Source organism: Perca fluviatilis, chromosome 1 (genome assembly GCF_010015445.1).
Source record: "Perca fluviatilis chromosome 1, GENO_Pfluv_1.0, whole genome shotgun sequence".
NCBI lineage: Eukaryota > Metazoa > Chordata > Actinopteri > Perciformes > Percidae > Perca > Perca fluviatilis.
Window position 1 is genome coordinate 43,615,292 of NC_053112.1, and position 18,474 is coordinate 43,633,765.

Consider the following 18,474-nt stretch of genomic DNA (forward strand, 5'->3'; position numbering starts at 1 on the left):
TTACACTCAGAATTCAGAAACTCAAATAAAATGGCAGACAGTAAATAGGGACACATTTTGCAGCCCAACTGTGTGTGTGCGCATCGTACCGTGAGGCAGGCCGGATGGACTATCTGCGCACAGTTGGAACATTCCATCAAAGTGAGGGAGGGGTCTCCAGTTTCCTCCTGATTGGGCTCCTTGCAGATCTCACATACCGCAGACAGAGGAAGGCCCGGCTGGAAGGGACAGAGTTGAAGTTATATAACAAAATAAATAAATAAAAAATTAAAAAAAATAACACATATCCACTATGTTTAAATTAATTTAAAAAAAAAGAAGTTACTTACAGAGAGACACTGTCGAAGCACACAGGTCTGCTTCAGTTTCCCTGGTCCTCCAAACTTCTTCATGTCTCTGCAGAAGTTACAGTCTCCACATTCTGGTCTCATACAGGCTTCACAGCGCTTACACCTGCAGGGAAGGAAATCATAACCGCAAATGTAAAACTGAAGACCGCTAAATGATACACTTGTACAATTACATTTAAGTATAAAGTGAGGAATCTCTGAGTGAGTGTGTCTGCCATTCGAATATCAAGAACGGTTCATCTGATCTACTTCACACTTGGCGGGTGTATTGCTGGGGACCCAATGACGTGTGTTGAATTTGGTGCAGTTTGGAAACGTAACCCGTTCAAAAATGTCACAAACAGTAAATGGAAGTAAATTAAAAAAATAGCTAACAAAATTCAGAGAGCAAACATTTGGACTAAAAGTAAACTAAAGTGTAATGACTTTTCATTGACTAAAACAGTTTGAGAGTTCATCAACTAAAACTGAAGGATAAAATTACTTAAGATGCCTAAAACTAATAAGCATTTTTGTCTAAGGACTAAGACTAAATCTTAAAAACTGCCAAAATTAACACTTCGCCGTGTGCATTTCATAGTGTTTCTGACCACATAGCTGCAACGTGGGGTGTTTTTCAGGGGTGGATTTAGTGATTTTGGGGCCCAGGCAAACAGGGTCTTGCTTTACTTTACACCATTTCTCTAATTGGGAATGTTGGTATTGGCAGTGGTAGAAGAAGAAGTACTCAAATAGAATTTTTATTTTTTAAAGTTTTTTTATTTTTAAATAAAACTATGAATACAGGCACATTTTGAATGGGCACTGCACTAGTTAATTATAAAAGACTTAAAATGGTAATAACAACCAGTAATTGCTGGGCTAAATTGAGACAAGCCTAATTTAATTTAAATATTTTTTTAACTTATACTTTTCATTGTACTTTGGTCCATACGGGAACTTGAACCAGCAACCCTCCGGTTTCTACCTAACTCTCTACGGACTTGACCTACTGCCACCCCAAAAGCACTTTTATTAAAACAGATTGTGATCAAAATAAAAAGCAGAGACAGGGTTTCCTTTCCAGTACAAAAATACAGCTGCCACACATGTAAATAATAATTATCGAAAATAAATAAATAGGCCTCTCCATGAAAGCTCCTTAACTTGTTTGTAACAACAATAACAGATTGATTAAAATAAAAAAAAAAGAAAGGAGGACATTACACTTTACATACTGCCACCAGGACATCGAAACAGAATTACATTTCTTATGTACATGTCCCAAATATGAAGACTTAAGAACCAAATAGGATCATTTAAAAGGCAACCGCAACTAAATTTTTTGTACAGCCCTATTCCTGATACCGTGGTGGCAGAAATTTTGCCATGGTGGGCTGCCACTACAAAAAACAATATATTTTTGTTCATTTTATGGATTAAACATTGCATTTTTGTTAGTACATTACCACGTCAATACGGTCAAATATATTTGACTTAATAAACTCTACATCTGGCTCTTGATGGAATTCTCATTTTCCCGTGTGGCCCTCACTGAAGTTCAGTTTGACAGCCCTGGTCTAAAGGGTAAAAACGCAAAGGTCTGAAGACAGCGGTGTGGAGAGAGACAAGAAAAAGACATCCAGGTAGTCTGTTGTTACAGAGTAGGCTACAGAAATTATAGGCTCCTGTTATCTAAAAGATTTTCAATATAATGGCTCTCTGCAATATTTAAATGATTTCGACAATGTAGATTGTTATAGTTCGATGACCATGTGTAGGCTATTCATTCGTGCCAGAGTAGGCTACAACGTTGTGGATGAAGAGAAAGAGAGCGCGAGTGGCAGCGGCCAGCAGGCAGAGGAGGGTCTGCTTCAGCCTCCTCTGCCCGCTGCCTCTCGCTCTCAAGCAGTGGCTGAAGGGCTGCGAGGCGCAGGATACTGGTAGTGCTCCCGTGGGTGCTGTACTGTGGCTTATCACGGTCGACTGTGCCGGTCATAATCAGACAAACATGTAGGGCTGAAATGATTCCTCGAATAATTTGATTACAAAAAATCCTCGATGCAAAATGACTTGCCTCGAAGCTTCGTTAAATCAGTGTTACCAACGTTGTATCACTGACGGACGGTGTTTCCGCACGGAGCATTATTACTGTCGCACAGACGCTGCTCAGTCTGCTGCTGGCGACACATGCCAGAGCGTAAATAGTGAGGGGCTAATGAGAGACAGGCTGGAGAAAACGACAGAAAGTGTCCAAAGTTTGGAATCAGTTCAAACATAATTAAAACTAAAACTCTGTACAGTGTGTCTACTGCAAATCACAGTCGTATGGACTAGGGCTTTGACTTTTGCCCAAAAATCATATTCGAAGTTCGTTTGTATATTAATATTAATATTTGAATATATTTGAATATTTATTAATAATATTTGGACCATTAAATGCCTTCAGTTTAAAAAAATAAATAATTAAAAGTCAGACCCTGGATTAAACACAAACGGTGTGCTTTCGACAGGAAGTCCGGAGCTTTCACCGTAGCCTACGTAAGTGGTCTGATGTTTATACTCGTGTGCTGGTGTGTGCGTCGAGCCAGTGTGTGTGGACGGGTGGGCGGTGTTGCCAACTTAGTGACTTTTTTTTTTCTCTTTTTTTTCACAAAAGCGACTAGCGACAAATCTGGCGACTTTCTGTAGAAAAGACAGTGACTTTCTGTAAAATAAAAAAAAGAGCCGCCAGTATTGTCCAGCGGTACCTTATTTTTTTCTTCTGTAGGGCGTGACGACAAAAGCGATCTCCTTTCTCCCTCCCCTAGCCGCCGAAACATCCACCTTTCTCTTCCCTCCCTCTGTCACCTTTCTCTTCCCTCCCTTCTCTTCTCTCTCTTTCTTTTTTTTTTCCCCACCAGCAGCACTGAGCAGGCGGGAAGGGGGGGAAAAGGGACAGGTGCAGGGGCGTAGTGTGGTAGGAGACAACGGTGGACGGGAGAAAGACGCCCGCTGAGCTGGCCCTTGGGCCAGCCTGCTTCTTCGAGAATTAGGGGGAATGCACGATTCCCGGCCGAGACGGGAACGTCCCCGCGCGATGTAGTTTCATTTTGAAATGCATGAAAAACGCTCGGATCTGAACTCAAAACAACATTTACAAAAAGCGACGATTTACAAAAATAATGCGCCTATAACAGGGTTTGAATATTGGGGCTAAGGGCTTTTAATATTAGTTCGAATTAGATAATGAAGTTGGTCAAAGGCTAGTATGGGACGATCTCTACAGCTGATCCAGCAATCTAAGTAAGGGTAACAGAGCTGTGGTGACATTATAATCAAATATATAAATGAAAATAGGTTGAGGTATAACTAATATTTACATATAGGCCTGCTGTATACAGATCAGTCTCAGGTTGAAACTTGTAGTTTCTAAAAGTTGCTGCAACTTTAATGTAATGTTTGTAGGTTTAATGTATGCCTTAGTTTGAGGTTGATATCATTTGAAAAAAAAAATGTGGCACTTAAATGCACTTAATAGGTTTAGTTTTTTGAGAGATACTGTAAGCAATGTAGGCAAAACAAATGTTGCTTTTTTCCCTAGTTGTGGTTGTTTAAAAACACACACAAAAAAATTATCCGATTAATCGATCGATAAAGTGCTAGATTAATCGATTACAAAAAGAATTGATAGCTGCAGCCCTAAACATGCAACTCCATCTCCTCGTCTTTCCAAGCTTTTGTTGTTCGCTTCAACATGTTTTGGTTCCGCAATACTAAGGAGAGAAGTAAAAGCAAGGTTTTACGTAGGCGGACTTGGTGGTGTTGTGTGGCAGTGCCACCTAGCCTGGCTGCATCAATTTCACACTTTTATGCTTTCACCATATGCACGCAGATTTCCCCCCCAAAACTCTTGTCTAAACGTGGAATAAAAAGTGAGAACGCAACACCACTTTTGTGTTTTCTCTTCAGATCATTTCCGTCTAAACATAGCCTGAAAGGAGAAATCCAAACACAGGCATGGCTTTACAGAAGTAATATGTCATGTAATGCAACTAGGGCTGTCCCTAACAATTATTTTTGTCATTGATTAATCTAACAATTATTTTTTGGATTAGTCAATTAATCTAACGATTAATTTGCATATTATTCTAGAGATTTTTTAACTGAACTTTGGAGAATCAGCATTTTTACTTAAGTACTTGAAATACAAATTAAAATGGCTATGACATTTCTTTCATCACTGGAGAAATATGCAGTTAAGATAACCACTAGCAAAATGCATTGCATCAGTGTTGTAACGAATCGATAAAATTGCTCAGCCTTAATCGATATAGGATAAAATATTGATATTTCACCCAGCCCTACTGAAAACCAGTTAAAGGGAATCAAACATTCAAGTCAATCTTTATTTGCAATGACAAAATGTGTTTCACACACGCTTTGTTACCTGACCCTGCGCCGTCTCAGCACAGACATGGAGGAGGCTGGTTTCTGTGGTCGTGGGATGATGGGAATGGTGGCCAATTTAGGACGAGGAGGAGGTGGTGGAGGAGGTGGCGGCTGGTACCATGAGGGCTGGTGGAGAGGAGCAGAAATGTAAAGAGGGAACAATGGCAAAATAGAAAAAAAAAAACACACATACAACTAGGGATGCAACGAATATTCGGCCACCGAAAATCTTTGGAAATAGTTCTATCACCGAAACAATATGGCCAAAAATGTTTTGATTACGCAAACCGAAACCGCGACCTGCACGTGTGTCAGTACCCGATCCACCTGCAAAGCGTCTCCTAAGCAAAGAGGTTGAGACGGACCACGGAGTGAAAACAATGAAAAGTACGCTCTTAGAGTCTATCAGCACACGTTTCAGTGAGATCTATTCGGATCCTCTGCACTTCATCGTGACTGTACTTGATCCGCGTTATAAAGACCATTACTTGGATGCGGAAATAAAGCCGGGCGCACGAGAAATGATCCAGGCCGCGATGGATGCGGAGAACCTGCGTGGAGACGGAGCGCGCACGGAGCAGCGCCCAGTGCAGGAGGAGATCAGAGCTCAGAAAAAAAGACTTGTCTCTCTGCACCAGATGAGGGGCATGCACCCTCGCTGTCTGATATGTTCAGTGAAATCCTGCAAGAAAATGCCTCAAATAATAATAATAATAATAATAACAACAACAACTAGTAAGCTATTCTGTTCTTCGGCTACTGTATACTGTATGTATTGTAGCCATATCTCTGCTAGATATTTTTTTTAATTAAACTTTAATATTAATTTATACAATTGCAATGCCTTGATTTTAGTAAAGTTAGTACACAGTCATAGCCATAAATGCAATGGTACTAATAATTGGCTTAATTTCTTTCGGTGTTTCGGTTTTCGGTCTTGGTTTCATCTTTTTTCGGTTTTCAGTTTCGGCCAAGAATTTTCATTTCGGTGCATCACTACATACAACAATCAGCATTTGTTACAAACACTGTATTCAAATATGTAGCATATTTCATAAATGATTATGCAGGCAGAAAAGGGCATTTTTACACCAATGTTGGTCATGACATTTTTTTTTCATATGCATTTGCTGATAATACATGTATCTTGTATAAACTGTAGGGATTGGAGTGAGTAATCCTTTCCTTCATTTCTCATTTTAAGGGAAGTCGAGGGATTTATGAGGAAACTCATTCTTCACTCGTTGCAGAGTGAGAGCAGGCGGCAGCTCAGCTCAGCGCAGCTTGTTCTTCAGAGGCAGGTCCAGTGTTTCCTCTATGTTGATTTTGTAGTGGCGGCCCACCATGGCAAAATTTCTGCCACCACGATATCAGAAATAGGGCTGCACAAAAAAATGTAGTCGCGGTTGCCATTTACAATGATCCTGCCGACATAATGCACCCCCCGTTGGCTGCCGCTAACATTGCAATTTAACAACAAGTAGAACTATTCAGAGGTTATTGGGCCTGTCCAGTTTAACTCCACATACTGTTGCCTTGATGTGGTTTATTGTCAAAACTGTCGCTTTCTTCCGAGTCGACTATTAAACAAACAGCTCCACCAAAAACGGTGGGTCCGTTCTTAGTGTAGACCTGTTGTAGATGTGCCCTATAGTTCCTCAAAAACTACAGTTCAATCACAACTGAAAATATGCCTCATTGTGTGGCGGGTTGTTGTTCGGACAGACCTGCCCCCACTGCTATAAAAAAAAAAAAAAAAAATCCTAAAAGGAAACATTGAGGTAATTTAATTTATTAGCATTAACAAACAAACAGTTTTTTTACCTTAGCCAACAGGGTTCTGAAATCCTCCCTCTAGCCCCCTCCTCAAATACTACTAACATGCATTACCCAATTGTCTGCTGTTGTCCATTTATGCATTTGTGCTGCAGAGAATGATATAATGTACCGAAAACGAAATCCACCAGCCTTGGTTGTGTGGCTAATAAACAAACAATCCATCTATTCAAACGTTGATTCAGAATTTGAACGTCAATGCTTGAATGAAGCTTCAAACTTTTCGATACAGCCCAAACAGTTGTCTACAAAACATTCTGGGATGGGAGAAAAACGTGCTGTGATTTATTGGCATTTTCTTCATTTCACAATCGTCTTGGGCAGTCAGACACAATGACGGTGCCTTAACAAAATAGCCTTGGGAAGGAACTTATTTTGGTGGAACATGTGTACTTTAAAAAGTTGTTCTAGTGCAACTGAAAACTCAGATTCGACAAATAGTCTAGATTATGGTTTTATTACACTGACTTGCATAGTGGTCTTCAACTTCACTTTACTGCAGCCCATCTAATCTGCTGTCGGCTGAATTCCTCTGTGTTGGTGTGTGTGTGGAGGAGCTTAGCCCGACCCAGAGCAGGAGAGAGGCTTCAGCGGGATGATAAATACTACAGTTTTAGCCCTGGGACCCATTTAATACTGGTTTTCGGAACCCTCCCTAAATAAAAGGATTTTACGTATTCGTTGCGGTTTGGGCAGTGTTTTGCCATGTGTTTATCGCGGATGTTCATATTGCGAGAATGAAAATATATGATTAATAGGTCAGCACTAATTAGAATCATTACTAATGTGGTGCGTGTCTAAAAAGTTAAGGATGCTTACTCGCTTTGGCCACTTGACGATGGGTTTTCCTGTGTAGGACAGTTTGGGATTGTCACTGGCATGTTCCTTCAATAGAGCCTGCAGGACAGTAGAGAAAAGAGTGGTGGGATAGAAAGCAAGCACAGACGCACACACATGCACGCACGCACACACACGCACACACACCTTGATATGTGTAATGAGTGCCGGGGCATTGTGTATGCCCGCTGGGACACACTTTTTGTTGGAGGGCAGAGCCTCCAGTTTACCGAGGAGATTCCACATTCCCTCCAGTTCAAGGGCAGTCAAATGAATTTTAACTGCAGGCTTGTCAGATTGCTGCTCTGAAGAGTCTTCATCACTGCCCCCAGTATCATCCTCCTCCTCCTTCACCTGTTCACTGGCTGGATCTGGGCCTGCCGGCTTCTTCAGACCTGACAGAAGAAATAAGTTACATCTTCTATTTACAACCAAATTACACAAAAAAACCATCATGAAAAAGTACTCTACATACATATACCCCGAATGTTTGCCCGTGTTCATACCAATGCCCAGCGTGTGTTTCTGAAACTCTGGTGTGAGGTAGGAGGTCTTTGTCAGGCTGAAGACGTAGCGCTCCAACACGTACCAGCACATCTCGTAGAAGAAGGGGTAACGAAACTTCAATGGAACCTAGAGTGGTGGTAAAACAGGCACTTTACCGTTTCACAATCCATCACTTCCTGTCATTAACACCTTATGGACGAGTTTTTTCTCCTACCCGCGTTCTGTCTTCTATATTACAGATGTTAAGTTGCATAGGGATGTTGAAGCTGTGCAGAAAGTTTCCTCCAAACACCATAGAGTCCACAGGGGTGTAGACGGCATGAATCCAACCTGAGTAGAACACACAGACACACACAGACACACAAAATAGTGTTCCATTTCTCTCACATCATTGGAATGCTTTAACATATAGTGTGCGTAAGTGAGTTAATAGTATACCAGAGGGTATGATGAAGGTGCAGCCCTGCTTCAGTTCAATCCTCTGGCATTCAGATGCTCGGTCTCCGAGGAAAATGTCTCCCTGTTTTCCCGACAGCACCCAGTTCTCATATAGCTCCAGGTTCTGAGGGGTGGGAGGGATCAGCCAGAACACCTGAAAACACACACAACTGCAATTCAAACCACAGGCCGCTCACTGCACCAGTTAACAGCACGTGGTCACTTTCAAGTTGTTCACTGAGTAAAACAGAAATAATTTAAAACATCCCCTCAAAGTCTGGACTGTACATTTTTAAATAACTGGTTCTACAACACATAAGAACAGCATTCTTGTTTTCAGTTAAACATCCACCCCTTTAAAAAAGGAGTCTGAATCAGAAACTATGAGGCTGTAACAGAGGAGATGGTGCTTTCCAAACATTGGCTGAACACCCTCTGGCCCCACCTTGCTTCCTCTGAGTATGTGGTACCACACTGAGGTCCCGCCAAAGTCAATGTGAAAGTCTGTGTAGCAGCCCTCGACACTCATCAGACAGTATCTGCAGAGACACACAAAAATCAGCAATGTTTATGTTCAAATATCAATTCATTATTTTACATTATTTTATAACAAAGTTCATCTCCAAATTTAGAAATTCAATTCATTCATCCAGATTGGTTCAATTCAAAAAGTAATTAGTAAGATTTGACTCCAGATAAAAGTGAACATTGGAGACTTACTTCTGTACTTTGGGGTATTGCATGTCATTGATAGAGTTGGTTGAGTCTCTCTGTCTCTCTTTCAGGTGACGAGGCCACATGTTGTCCACCCAGTCTATTAGGTCAACCTACACACGCACACGCACACGCACACGCACACGACAAAACAAGACCGACATCAGCTACAACATACTACTGTTTTAAGAGCACAGAGGCCGAATCACTGTAGTTGCTATTGCAGTTAGGCATGATCCTTGGTACATGGGGCACAGGCTCAACCAGGTGAGCTACACAATTTTTCAAAAATGTTTCAAAAATTGTTTGGCATCAGAGATTCTACAAATTGTGAACATCTCTTCTATCAGGTGTTTTCCCAGAGCCGTTTTTCAACCACTTAACAACTTCTTGTCACTAAACAACTTCTTTGATGTCTTCCAGTCAGTTTTTTTTTTAAACCCAACCACAGAACTGAGACCGCTCTAGTTAAGGTCTTCAATGAAATCCACTTAAATACAGAGTGGAAACGTTTCAGTCAAAGTATTGCTTGATCTCAGTTTTGCATTTGACACAGTTGACCATAACACATTACTAGACCGATTGTGAAATTAAGTTGGACTTTCTGGCACATTACAAAACTGGTTTAAATCGTACTTAAAGAACAGGGACTACTTTGTGTCTATAGGCAATTCATATATCGGTAATGTATCTGAGTGGCCAAATATGACACACTCCATTCTGGGGCCTCTTCTGTTTAACATCTACATGCCTCCATTGGCTCAAACTTTGGAAAACAACTAAATAAGTTACCAGAATTATGCAGACGACACACAAATTTAAATAACCATATCACCAGGGGACTATGGTCTAAAACAAGGGCAGGAAGTGCACTGAACAAATTAACGATTAGATGTGCCAGAACTTTCTTCAATTAAACAAAACCATGGTAGTTGTTTTTAGAGCCAAACAGGAACAATTAGGAGTCAGTGCTTAACTTCAATTAGCAATGTTAATACAACAGACAAACCAGAAATCTTGTTGTAGTCATGGACTCAGACCAGAATTTCAACAGCCACATTAAGAAAATTAAAAAGTCAGCTTACTATCACTTTAACAATATGTCGAGGTTTGGGACACCATGGTAGCTCACGTGGTTAAGCGCACAGCTCATGTACGCAGCGGCCAGGGCCCAAGTCCGACCCGCAGCCCTTTGCTGCATGTCATTCCCCCTCTCTCACCCCTTTCCTGTCTTCAGCTGTCCTATTGAATTAAAGTACTCATATTATGCTTTTTCCCCCCTTTCCTTTATTGTGTTATCTCTTTGTGCATGTTCTAGGTTTACAAAGTGAAAAAGCCCAAAGTCCACTCCAAAGGTACTTACCATCTCCCACAGAAAACACTGTTCACAAACTGCTCCAAACAGCTCTATTGTAGTCCAGCCTTTACTTCAGAGACAAACACTCGTCACTTTGTAACACACGTTATAATGCTCGCCTAGCTGCTAGTGTAGCACGCCCTCATACTCTGCTTCTGACTGGCTAGTAGTCCTTAGGTCCTAGACCCTAGACCTAGATACTGCACATGTGCGAGTCCCAACAAGATGGAACAGAAGGGAGATGCCTCACTCTGTAGCTAAAACAGAGAGTTCAACACACAGGGTGAAAAGAGGAACTGCAGTACAACAAAAATATGGTGTTTTCTGAAAATTAAACCATGTAAACCTATTCTGATATAACTTATAAATACAATTATGAACCAATGAGCATAATATGGGCACTTTAAGACCAAAAATGCCCCAAAATCTAAATTCACAAATAATAGAATATATCAAGGGTTGAAGAATTCAGGTCTCAGCAGGATTTTGGTTATCCATGCATTTCTTTAGTAGACTTGACTACTGTAAAGGGGTCTCTTTAAAAAAAAACAAAAAAAAAACACAAACAAACAGCTGAAGCTAATTCAGAAAGCTGCTGCTCGTGTCCTCACTAATGGCGCTTTTCCATTACATGGTACCTGCTCGACTCGCCTCGACTCTACTCTACTCTTTTTTGGTTTTCCATTACAAGAGTCGAGTAGGTACCATGTAATGGAAAAACGCCATATGAAAAAAGAAATTGGATCACCTCACTCTGGTTCTGAGGTCTGTACTGACTTCCTGTCTCTCAGTAAATTGATTTCAAAATACTACAGTTTGTTTATAAAGCACTGAATGGTTTATTTCTGACCTGCTGCTACATTATGAACCACCCAGACCTCTCAGGTGTTCTGGGTTAGTTCTGCTTTCTGTCCCCCGAGTCAGAACTAAACATGGAGTAGCAGCATTCAGTTTTTATGCACCGCATGTCTGTATCAAACTCCCAGAAGACTGCAGGTCAGCTTCATCTCAGTTTTTTAAATCAAGGTGGAAGACATTTTGCCGCTGCCTTCTATTAAATCAAGTAATTTTAAATGTATTACATTGCACTAACTTTTACTCTTGTATTTCGTAGGTCTTATTCTATTTGAGCATGTTTTTATGGTCTACTTTTTTGACTGTTATTTAATTTCCTTTTAATGTTTTATGTAAAGCGCTTTGAATTGCCTTGCTAAAATGTTCTATATAAAAAATAAAATAAAATAAAAAAACAATTGCCTTGACTTTCATAAAGTGTGTGTACGTACAGTGGTAGGTCTCCTGACCAGGTTCTCCAGCTTGGTGTGGCTGAACTCCAGGCTGATGACATTATAGAGCTTCTCTCTCTGAGATGGAGGGGTCTCGTAGTAACGCGTCCACTGGGCCATGGACATCTCTGTTCCCTTCTGAGTGCTCACGTCCATCACATCTATCATACGTCTGCTACCTGAGTGGTTTTTTGTTGTCAATCGTTAGTCACAGCAAGCCAAAATAATCTGGTCAAAACAGCAGCAGACATCAGATTACTGGTCAGACATTTTATGAACTCTCTCACAGGCCCTCAATTACACTATTGTCCCTAATTCCTTGAGTGTCATGTTTGGCCTTTCCCCAATCACATGTATACCAGCTACAGTGCACTGCGTCATTGCCTTGACTACTTTGCTGGCCAGGCGTGCCATCCTCCTTAAATGGAAGCATGCTTCTCCTCCATCACATGACGATTGGATAAGAGAGGTAATGCAATGCATCCACCTTGAAAAAAATTAGACACTCTTAAAGGTTCGCTGAGATCATTTCATAAAACTTGGAGCCCTATACTGACTACTATTGAAGGCCTTATCGTGAGGTCAAGACCTCCTGATTAGACTTCTGTGGGGAGGGGGGTGACTTTTCTTCTTCTGTTTACCGTTTTATTATTATGATTATTATAATTTATTTTTTTTACTTGTGAGTGCTACAGGTGGCCTTGGGGGGGGTGATGGGTGTGGGTCTATATTGCTGTGTGGAACTGTTCTAATGATTTTTCTTTTCTTTCAGACAACTTGTTGCATCTTACATCTGTTATAACACCCTTTATATGTCTGCAGAAAACTTAAAGGGATACTTCACCGATTTAGCATTCAGCTTTGTATCAGTAGAAACCCGATAGTATTTCTGAATGACCGTGCCTCCCTCCCTCATGTCCCCCTGAGACGAGAGATTTCTGCATTTGGGGCCTGGAAAAAATCTTCCGATGACGTAAAATGACGATTTTTGCGTCATTGGAAGATTTTTGGGCCAGAGGCAAAGACTACAGCCAGTAGTAGGATCTACTTCCGTATGTTTTCAACACGCCCACAGGGGGTTGGACTGCCGAGTCTGGCCGAGGTATTCCGAATGAAAACGACTGTCAGCCATCTTGAATCTTCGCTAAACAGGCTTTCGGTTTTCAGAAGAAAACATTTACAACAATTATCTGCATTCAAACTACCGGACGTGTGTACCACCGGGATACATCGGTACAGATCGGAGAATATGGAGGAAACGTTATTACAGACGCAATACTCGGCACACTACGTGAGCTTCGCCTGCACGGAGACCAGCGGTGTCGCTCAATGCCGCTAGCCGGCTAGGGGACATCCTCATCGGCTAGGTGGAAAGCTAACGCTAGCTGTCAACCTGTCCCAGCCATCCTGCTTGCAAGGGTCTGCTCATTAAACAACAAGCTGGACTACATCCTCCTTCAACGAAACTCCTGCTGTGTTTATGTTGTTGTGGAAACATGCCTGAACAACAGTGTACCGGAACCGGGACTATCCAGCTACCAGGATGCTCTCGCCGGCCCGTGGAGGTGGACTGGTGTAGAAATAAAATCCAACTAGCTACTGCTAACTGCTGGTGGAGCTTGTGACTGTAAATGCCGACCATTCGACATTCCACGCTAATTCACGCCTGTGTTTATACTCCGTGTTTAGCTACACCAATGCTAGTATGCGTTAGCTGAACTTTACGGATCCTGCTTGCAAGTGTCTGCTCATTTAGACCACAAACTGGACTACATCCAACTTCAACGACACTCCCAACGTGAGTTCAGAGACTGTTGTGTTTTTGTTGTGGAAACATGCCTGAATAGTGTACCGGACTGTCCAGCTACCAGGCCTGCTAGCCCTCCGAGCTAGAGATGCTCTGTCGCCAGGTAAAAGAGGTGGGCTGTGTTAACACCGAGTGGTGCAGAAATGTGGTGATTTGTATCCATTTAACTGCTAACTGCTGGTGGAGTTTGTGACTGTTAAATGCCGACCATTCTACATTACACACTAATTCACGGCTGTGTTTATGCTCTGTGTTTACAGCCCACCAAGCGCTAATGCTAGTATGCGTTAGCTGAACTTTACGGAGCCTATAAAGTGTGTGTACTAAATGTAGCCTGTTTCGTATGTTGTTTTTATATAATGTCGTTTTTATATATGTTAAATGTGTAACACCACTTGAGTCACGATGAAACGTTTCGTGTATATGGTTGAAATGACAATAAAACACGCTTGAGTTGAGTTGAATGCCTCTGTCGGTCTGTCAAGCGGTAGGCGTGGCTTGGGAGTGGACTCAAAGCAACGAAGCAGGTGCATTCTGGGATTTGGTGTTTTTCATCCATATAAGACCAAAACACATTTTCTGGCTTTTCTCGGCCTAGAAGGCACCAATTTCAATTTTTTTTTCACATTTCTACTACATAAGTGACCCAATTTAAAGATATATTCAGCTTTCCAGCGGTGAAATATTCCTTTAATAAAAATAAATATATAAAAAAAAGCAGCAGACAGGATACAGTTGAGGTTATTGTTTAATATATAAATTTACCAATTTAATACCTAATATACCTAATCTTTTCTGTAATATACAATTTAAGTGCTTTGTTGACCGACAGAAAATTGATCAAAGACAATTTTGATGATCAATGTAAATTTAGGACTTTATCAAGCAAAAAATAGGTTTATCAGTTAAGTATGTACTACACTGCAGCCAGGAGTCTCTGAACGGGTCCAACAGAGGTTGAATGCTCATCTGCAGGTCCACGTTATAAACGTCTAGTGTATGAAATGTCTGTATCCTTACTGGCTGCATTTTTATTAACTAGGATAGTTGCAGGGTTACATCTCTCGCAAACATACTGGCACCATTTCATTCCCTATAACTCTCCCTGCTGCTTGCTTACTCACTGAACTAAACATTTGGCTTTGGATGTTACGAAAATGCAGGGATTATGAAATCATGCAAGCAACGCATATTTTGCGCGAAAATCGTCAATTTATGCGGCGAAAGTGCGGCATATTTGAAAAAAATGCGGCCCCCGCAATTAATATGCGGACTTTGGCTGATTATGCATTGAATTATGCGATCGCATAATCGCATTTTTCTGGAGGGACTGACTAACATTACATTATCACACCAAGTACTCTCAGTCACTTAGCCTGCGAATTCTTAGCTAGAAGTTACTAGCGTAAACAAATAGGCGCTGACTTGGCTTACTTGAAACTTACTTCATGTGACTCAAGAGCGCAGACTCGCCCATTGTGAAAAGCTGCACGTCTTTTTTGCAGACTTTACAAGAGGCAACTCGTACGGTTTGTCCCCGTTTAATCCATAATTTGTATTTTTCATCTTCCAGGCAACGTTCATTGAAACGACGATATTACGAATCCCACTATGGCCACGCCAAGACCCGATGCAACTTTCTACATAATACTTTGAGGATTTTCAGTCAGGATTTAGAATGCATCATAGCACAGAGACGGCACTAGTGAAAATTACAAATTACATTTTAACGGTTTCAGGCAAAAAACGTGTCTCAGTACTTGTCTTATTAGATCTTAGGGCTGCATTCGTCACTATTGACCATGGCCTCCTGTTACAGAGACTGGAACATTTAATTAGCACTAAAAAGGAACTGCACTAAGCTTGTTTGAGTCCTATTTATCAAACCAATGTTGGGGACCAAGAAGCTGGTTAAACAGTGATTTGGCTCAGATTGAGTTGACTGCACAGACAAAGGATCTTGGCCTACATGTGAACCCCAAAGCCAGTTTCACTAAATTCCTACAGGCTGCTATTTGGAAGCAGAGTCCCTAAGATGGAGATTCTACATTCAAACACGTGGAGGGCACGGCAGACTGGTGGTGAGAAAAAGAACTGCTTCACACCTGTGAGAAGGTTGCGCTTTCCCATTGGCTGTCGGGTCTTTGAATGCACCACCCCGCCACTAGGAGGCGGAGGTAGGATAAAAGCTGTCGGCACTGTGTGTTTCTTCGCTTTTTCCACGGTGACCCAGTTCACTACAGGAAGCACTCTAGTCCGGACTAGCTAGCTAGCCAGCATCACCTCGCTGGTCGAGTTGAGCTGGGACAATTTTATATCGGTCTGATATACAAAGGGGATCCGAGGAAATACCGGCCGGGTATTCCCTCTATCTGCAGCGGGTTTAATCAGCCTGGATTCAAGAAAAGGACAGCGTTCTGTTTCTTGCTTGTCAACACGGATCACGTCTCGTCCACTGCTCTGGAACGAAACGGATCGTTAAACTCTGGCGAGATTTAACTGACAAACAACGCACAGTAAGGCTTTACACAGTTCTGGGCAGATGTTAGAACTAGGGCGTTTTGGTTTGTTATTAATGAGAAAAGGGTTCGCTACCGCTTTGCCATTAATGTGATCTGATTGTAATCATGTATTGGCCATATCTGGTTACTAATCTGTTGCTGTGAATTGTATAACAGATCATTATACCGTTTGATTCTGTTGTGTTAAGTAGCTGGGTTAAAACCGTAAACGCTACCTGCTAAACTGCTCCTTTCACGGAGTTAGTTACTGTCCGCGAGATAATCGCGGTGAATCAGCTGTTAGCTACTAGAGTGGTTATAGTGGCCGTTTCCCTCGGTAAATCAAAAGTCTCAGTCTGTCCTAACTACACGTGGGGTCCAGACCTGGGTGGCTGAGGGAGCTGGCCATTATCGTTAACTAAGATCAGAGTGTTTCTTTTCCTTTCCTCCTTTATTCTGTTCCTTTTTACTAACCCACACACGGACATATAAGCTAACCACGTAGCTCCCGAGCTAACACTGCTAATTTAACCACGTGGGTTTTGAATAGAGCTTATAGGTGATTTAGCATATGGTATAAAGGTGCGCGTTGCCTAGCAAACCCCACCTTGGCTTCTTCCTCTCCGTGCACTCAGCACCACTACTGCCCTCTTGAGGCTAAATGGTTTTGTGCAGCTCACAGGAGTAGCTATTTTTGGAGTTGTTTTTGTACTAGAACTACATTTTGACACCGCCCCTCCCTTTTTACACACACACACACACACACACACACACACACACACACACACACACACACACACACACACACACACACACACACACACACACACACACACACACACACACACACACACACACACACACACACACACACACACACACACACACACACACACACGTCTACAAGACATGCTGCTTTTGTTTTTGCTTTGTTTGGTTGTGATATTGTAAAATGTATATACGTTTTATTATTGAAGGATTATTGATTGGCTATTGATAATTGTGACGTTAATAAATTCGATTATACTTAATTAGCATTTGCTGGTGATTATTTGTGTATTTGTTGTGATAACTGCTGGTCGAACGGGTCGCGCTCGAAATCACCTCTTCCTTTAATTCCTTTTAAAGGATTTTTACAGAAATGAGACTGTTCCACAGTTTGATTATTGGTCCCTGACAAGCAGGGTGGTGCCCAGTTTTGATTGTTTGTCGATTTGATAAAGTTATTAATAACCATATTCATAACTTTATTAATATAGATAAAACATCTTTTGATAATTTGCCAATGATCAAATCTGTACCCTACGAGAATCCTACACCAATCGCAGTTTGTCAATATTAACGATGAATCTTCCAGGCACGCTAAAGTTAGTCATGGTGTTCCACAAGGTTCAGTGCTTGGACCAATTATATTCACCAGAGTGGTTGCTATGGAGACGATACACGGTGTTGAGTTCTGTTGACAATTGAGTTCTGTTGCTCTGATTGGTTGTAAGTCTATCCAATGAATGCAGAGGCATTTTCTTTCCTGGTTCGGTTGGAACACGCCCCGTAATCACCGCCCAGTGTAGCGGTTTCAGACTTTCACATTCTGACTAGACTACATTATTCATCAGTAAATTATTTTATACATTAATTAAATATGTAATAATCATTAGTTTGTCTTTATTCAATGACATTTTGACAGTACTAAACCTGAGACTCATAGCAAGCATCTAATTCATTAATAAAAAAAATAATAATAAATTAATTAATTAATTAAAACAATTTCTGATTCTTACCAACAAACATCTTGACATCATTGACACTGAAGTCAGGATCGGGCATCCTACAGAACAAAAAGTGGTTACTCAACATATGGGAAGTCTCATTTGTTAGGTTACAAATCATGACAATGTTTAACCAATAAAGAAGAATGAACAAGCAAGTTATCAAAATACTTGATAAAAACAATGCGGTAGTAAGATGAGGAGAATAAAGGAGTAAGAAAAAGAAAAAGAAAAAAAAAAGGATGCCTACTTGAGTCCCAGTCCATCAGGCTTCTCAAAGACGATTGGGTCCCTCAGGCCGCCTCTCTGGATGAACTCAAATGTCAAGTCTAAGAAATACAAAAAACATAAACAACAAAATGTGACAGAGACCTCTTTTCATCCATTTTATTATTTTAATACTAAAAGTGGAAAGAATGAGCTGAAAAAATGATATAACAGTATAAATATAATCAATAGTAGATTCTCATTTATAGTATAATATTGTAAGAGGTGTATTGGAAGTGGCACATCACTTTTTGGATAAAAGGGTATGACTTTTAAGTTTTGTTTTTTGTCTTTATAGTCATATAAAAATGTATGCATTCATGTGATATCCCTGCAGCATACATATCCTGAAAGCCAAGTTGTCCTGGAAAAAATTATGTCCATTACTTAATTAT

At 41.0% G+C, this 18,474-nt stretch overlaps 1 protein-coding gene across 5 annotated transcripts in view; it reads right to left on the bottom strand.

Moving 5' to 3' along the window:
- The window catches only part of kdm2aa (lysine (K)-specific demethylase 2Aa), a 50,170-nt gene that overhangs the window by 14,594 nt on the left and 17,102 nt on the right, over nt 1-18,474 (bottom strand). For all 5 annotated transcript variants that reach the window (XM_039797094.1, XM_039797086.1, XM_039797077.1 and 2 more), the window contains exons 3-15: nt 18,063-18,141; nt 17,825-17,871; nt 11,736-11,914; nt 9,099-9,205; nt 8,824-8,917; nt 8,379-8,532; nt 8,155-8,270; nt 7,940-8,066; nt 7,581-7,828; nt 7,416-7,493; nt 4,759-4,886; nt 330-453; nt 90-218 (exon numbers count right to left, since the gene is read on the bottom strand). In XM_039797094.1, coding sequence (XP_039653028.1) covers nt 90-218; nt 330-453; nt 4,759-4,886; nt 7,416-7,493; nt 7,581-7,828; nt 7,940-8,066; nt 8,155-8,270; nt 8,379-8,532; nt 8,824-8,917; nt 9,099-9,205; nt 11,736-11,914; nt 17,825-17,871; nt 18,063-18,141 — 1,610 coding nt within the window. The remainder of the gene's footprint in view (nt 1-89; nt 219-329; nt 454-4,758; nt 4,887-7,415; nt 7,494-7,580; nt 7,829-7,939; nt 8,067-8,154; nt 8,271-8,378; nt 8,533-8,823; nt 8,918-9,098; nt 9,206-11,735; nt 11,915-17,824; nt 17,872-18,062; nt 18,142-18,474) is intronic.